The sequence below is a fragment of the Leptonychotes weddellii genome, chromosome 2 (assembly GCF_054177405.1).
Source record: "Leptonychotes weddellii isolate Sample4059 chromosome 2, ASM5417740v2, whole genome shotgun sequence".
Classification (NCBI taxonomy): Eukaryota; Metazoa; Chordata; class Mammalia; order Carnivora; family Phocidae; genus Leptonychotes; species Leptonychotes weddellii.
The window spans coordinates 21,063,777-21,068,685 of record NC_138370.1 but is presented as its reverse complement, the minus strand read 5'-3'; the positions used below and the strand labels follow the sequence as shown (position 1 = coordinate 21,068,685).

Here is a 4,909-nt window from a genome sequence, read left to right as displayed (position 1 = left end):
AGAGAGAGAATGAGAGACAGCACGAGAGGGAAGAGGGTCAGAGGGAGAAGCAGACCCCCCGCTGAGCAGGGAGCCCGATGCGGGACTCGATCCCAGGACTCCAGGATCATGACCTGAGCCGAAGGCAGTCGCTTAACCAACTGAGCCACCCAGGCGCCCCAGAGAAGACTGCCATTTAAAAACCAAATACAGGGGCGCCTGGGTGGTTCAGTTGGTTAAGCGTCTGCCTTCGGCTCAGGTCATGATCCCAGGGTCCTGGGATCGAGCCCCGCATCAGGCTCCTGGCTCAGCGGGGAGCCTACTTTTCCCTCTGCCTCTCCCCCTGCTCATGTTCTCTCTCTCTGTATCTCTGTGTCTCAAATGAATAAATAAAATCTTTAAAAAAAATTAAAAAAACAAATACAGTTGGGTGGACTAGAACGAGGAGTCTGCAACAATGCCCCTCAGATATGTGTTCCAGAGTCATTTCTGTTAGTGTAATAGGGAGCAGTGTCTGGGAGAAAATGTGCTGCCATTTTATTTCTGTTTTACTTCTGTAATAGAGAGATGACTACATTGATGTGTTACCTCCTTCCTTGCCCCCCTCCCCATGATCGTTTTTAAAAGTTTCCTCAGAGGCTGGACTCTCTTATGCTGAGAAGGCTTGTATGGCGGCAATCTAAATAAATCTCCGTGAAAAGATGCTTGCGACAGAACTCCTGAAAACGTCGCCTATTAGCAGGTGGCGCCTCACAAATGCTGCTGTAACCCGTCGTGTGTGGCAACGCAGCAGTCCGAAGGCTTATTCCGGGTTGTCTGCAGGATGATATGTTACAGAGGCGAGGGGCCCTTCTCTGCAGGATTGCACACCGACCCTTACCTTTCTGTAAAGCGCAGCCGAGGCTGCACTGTATCCTTTGGAGAGAGGAGACCACAGACCATCTTCTGTCCCTTTCATGTAATTACAGGGAAACTGAGGCCTGACCGAGGGCCATTATGTCTGGCGCAAGACTCTCCAGTTGTGGCAGCCAGAGGAGGGTTAGCGTTGCTCGAGATGCTCGGGGGGGGGGAGGGGGGCTGGCGCTATCATTTAGTACAAGACGATGTTGGAGAGGCAGGAAGGAGGTGGTCGTGGGGATTCCCCAGAGGAGTTTGAGATCCCTGCTTGTTTATTCCTACCTTCAGTTTCGAGGGTGCCTTGGGCTCTTTGGCATCCCTAACCCTGGAGACCTTTCTGTTGGCTTTCGTCTCTGTGACTCACCCTCGGAGGCTATTGCATGTGGCTTCCCTCTAGCAGTGCCAATGAAATTGGCTGGCCCTGCAGGCCATGGCATCTAGAAACTGGGGCAGCCTGAGGGAACTTGGCCACATCCTCGAGGGGCCTGCCTCTGTCTCTCAGATTCCCTAAGAAGGGAGCACCCCCGTGGTCAGCCATCTCCACTGTCAGGTAGCTGCCTTCGAGTGCAAGGGATGGGGAGTCAGGCTGACAGCCTGTGTAAACTCCTGTCTGGCTTCCTGAGAATTTGTCCAGTACACACAGTGGGCAGACGGATGTCTTCCTACTGATACCCAGGTGCCACCCTGCATGTCGTTCTGCAGGAACCCCACTCCTGCTGGGTTATGTAGTAATTTTATGTTTAACTTTTTTAAAAAAGATTCATTTAATAATTTTAGAGCATGAGCAAGCGGCGGGGAGAGGTAGGGGGAGGGTGGGCAGAGGGAGAGAAAGAATTGCAAGCAGACTCCCTGCTGAGCATGGAGCCCAACTTGGGGCTCGATCCCAGGACCCTGAGATCACGTCCTGAGCTGAAATCAAGAGTCAGCCGCTTAACCAATTGAGCCACCCAGGCACTTCCTATGTTTAACTTTTAAAAAAATTGCCAAACTGTGTTCCAAAGTGATGGCACCATTTTCCACTCCACCAGCAATGTATGAGGGTTCCCATTTCTCTACATTCTTCCAGACACTTGTTATTGTCTGTCATTCTTATTATAGATGTCCTAGTGGGCGTCAACTAGAACCTCACTGTGGTTTTGATTTGCATCTCCCTAATGGCTACTGATATTGAGCATCTCTTCAGGTGCCTATGGCCATTTATATATGTCTTTGGTAAAATGCCTATTAATATCTTTTGCTCACTTTTGATTGGGTAGCTCATCACCTAATTATTGAGTTGTAAGAGTTTTCTGTTCAATTTTATTAAAAAAATCATTTATCAGCTATGTACTTTGTGTTTTCTCCAGCCTATGACTTGTCTTTTCCTTTTCTTAATGGTATCTTTAGAAGCACAAAAGCAGAATTTGACCATTATCTGCTTTTTTCTTCTGCGGACCGTGCTTCTGGTATGGTACCTGGCAACTCTTTGCCCAACCCAGAGTCTCAAAGATTCCTGTGTTTTCTTGGAAAATGTGCATTTTTGGCTCATACACCAAAGTCAGTGTGATGATCCATTTTGAGGTAATTTGTGTGTACGGTGTAAGGGTTTCAGTTCACCTTTTTGCAAACGGATACCCAAATGTGCCAACACCGTTTGTTGAACAGGATGATGGAGTCCCCTCTTGACCTGACTTTGCCTTCTCCCCACAGATCTGCAAAACCCCTGAGCCCAAGACAGCCTCCTACTGCAGCCCTTCTGTGCCCGTGCATTTCAACATCCAGCAGGACTGTGGCCACTTTGTTGCCTCGGTGCCCTCCAGCATGCTCACCTCTCCGGACGCACCCAAGGACCCTCTGCCTGCACTGCCCTCACACCCCCCTGCCCAGGAACAGGACTGCGTGGTGGTCATCACCCCGGAGGTGCCCCACCAGACCGCCTCTGACTTTGTGCGGGACTCAGCCACCAGCCATCAGTCCGAACCGGAGGCTTACGAGCGGCGCGTGTGCTTCCTGCTTCTGCAGCTCTGCAACGGGCTAGAGCATCTGAAGGAGCACGGCATCATCCACCGGGACCTGTGCCTGGAGAACCTGCTGCTGGTGCATTGCTCCCCGCAGGCCTCCCCCGGCCCCGCCTCTGCCACCCCCACGCCCCCTGTCTCCTCTGCCACCTCCAGTGCCCCCGCCCCTGCCACATCCCCTTCCCCTGCTGCCGCTCCCTCGCCTTGCCCCGCTGCTGCTCCCCCCGCCAGTGTCACTCCCAGTCCCTCAGCTGTCCCCGCCTGCCAGGAAGGGCCCAGGGAGAAGTACCTGCCCCGGCTCATCATCAGCAACTTCCTGAAGGCCAAGCAGAAGCCAGGCGGCACCGCCAACCTGCAGCAGAAAAAGAGCCAGGCCCGGCTGGCACCCGAGATCGTGTCTGCCTCCCAGTACCGCAAGTTCGATGAGTTCCAAACGGGCATCCTCATTTACGAGCTGCTCCACCAGCCCAACCCCTTCGAGGTGCGCGCGCAGCTGCGGGAACGGGACTACCGGCGGGAAGACCTGCCCCCGCTGCCCGCCCTGTCCCTGTACTCGCCAGGCCTGCAGCAGCTCGCACACCTGCTGCTGGAGGCCGACCCCATCAAGCGCATCCGCATCGGCGAGGCCAAGCGGGTGCTGCAGTGCCTGCTGTGGGGGCCGCGGCGGGAGCTGGTGGAGCCGCCGGGCACGTCGGAGGAGGTGCTGTGCGGCACCCTGCACAACTGGATCGACATGAAGCGCGCGCTGATGATGATGAAGTTTGCCGAGAGGGCGGTGGACCGCAGGCGCGGGGTGGAGCTGGAGGACTGGCTGTGCTGCCAGTATCTGGCGTCCGCGGAGCCGGGGGCCCTCTTACAGTCGCTGAAGCTCCTGCAGCTTCTGTGAGCGCAGCCCCGGGCCCCGCCCTGGAGCGGCCCGCTTCCCTGCCTGACCCCAGACCCCCCCCCCCGGCCCCCCGCGCGCAACCTTGCCCTGGACACGCCCGCCTCCCCCTGGGAAATGGTACAAACGACTGTCGTATTTGGATGTAATATATATAAAAAATATCTAAATATGAAAGACTGCGGCTGTCATTGCCCACTCTGGCCTCCCCTCGTCCCCAGGTCCCCCCAGTTTCCTCCTGCAATCATGTCCACTTCTGGCTCGGCGCCAGGGCCTGGGGACAGTTCTGCTAACAGAGCGAAGCCTGCATTCTGGCTTCGCTGCCTCCTCATGGGATCACTTCACCATCTGGTCAAATGGCTATTAAAAAAAAAAAAAAACCCAGGGCGCCTGGGTGGCTCAGTTGGTTAAGCGACTGCCTTCGGCTCAGGTCATGGTCCCGGAGTCCTGGGATCGAGTCCCACATCGGGCTCCCGGCTCGACGGGGAGCCTGCTTCTCCCTCTGACCCTCTCGCCTCTCATGCTGTTTCTCTCTCTCTCTCTCTCTCTCTCTCTCAAATAAATAATCTTTAAAAAAAAAAAAACAAACCCAAAAAACCTGAATTTAAAAAAAATGGGGGGGTTGAGTCATTAACAAAACTCTTTTATCGCCAAGTGCCCGGGTGTGTTAATATCTTGGTGGGTTAAATTGCATCTAAGCTTCTGAGCCGTGGCTTCAAGACCACTTGAGGGGTCCGTATCTCACACTTCTGAGATAGAGCAGCAGGCCACTCAGCCCCGGGCGTGTGGCCACCACTTAACCTTCCCTGCTCCCCTTCCCACCCAGCAGCCCCTTAGAAAGAACCCGGACCCAACTGTGAGCCCAGCAGAGGTTCCGTTTCCAGTGTGCTAAAGCTGGTTGCCGTTTGTATGGGTCAGAGTCCTGGCCGAAGCGGAATCCACCCCACATGGTTCAAATGAAGAAAATTTAACCGGGCCACTTAGAAAGGCGTGGGCAGGGTTAAGAGCAAATAGGAAAGATGATGAGGCAAAAGCATGGAGCTGAGGTGGAAGAACTAGCTATATTCACCCTCCATCTCCCACCTGTCATCCCCAGGCCAAGCCCAAGAGGGGCCGGGGGATGGAGTCCGCAGGAATGGCCTCCTCCTTGGGG

At 54.6% G+C, this 4,909-nt stretch overlaps 1 protein-coding gene across 2 annotated transcripts in view; it reads left to right on the top strand.

The window, feature by feature from the left end:
• The window catches only part of PRAG1 (PEAK1 related, kinase-activating pseudokinase 1), a 49,161-nt gene extending 45,228 nt beyond the window's left edge, over positions 1 to 3,933 (top strand). For both annotated transcript variants that reach the window (XM_081808371.1, XM_081808378.1), the window contains one exon: positions 2,566 to 3,933. In XM_081808371.1, the coding sequence (XP_081664497.1) occupies positions 2,566 to 3,759 (1,194 nt within the window). In that variant the 3' untranslated portion in view covers positions 3,760 to 3,933. The remainder of the gene's footprint in view (positions 1 to 2,565) is intronic.
• Positions 3,934 to 4,909: the final 976 nt, after the last annotated feature.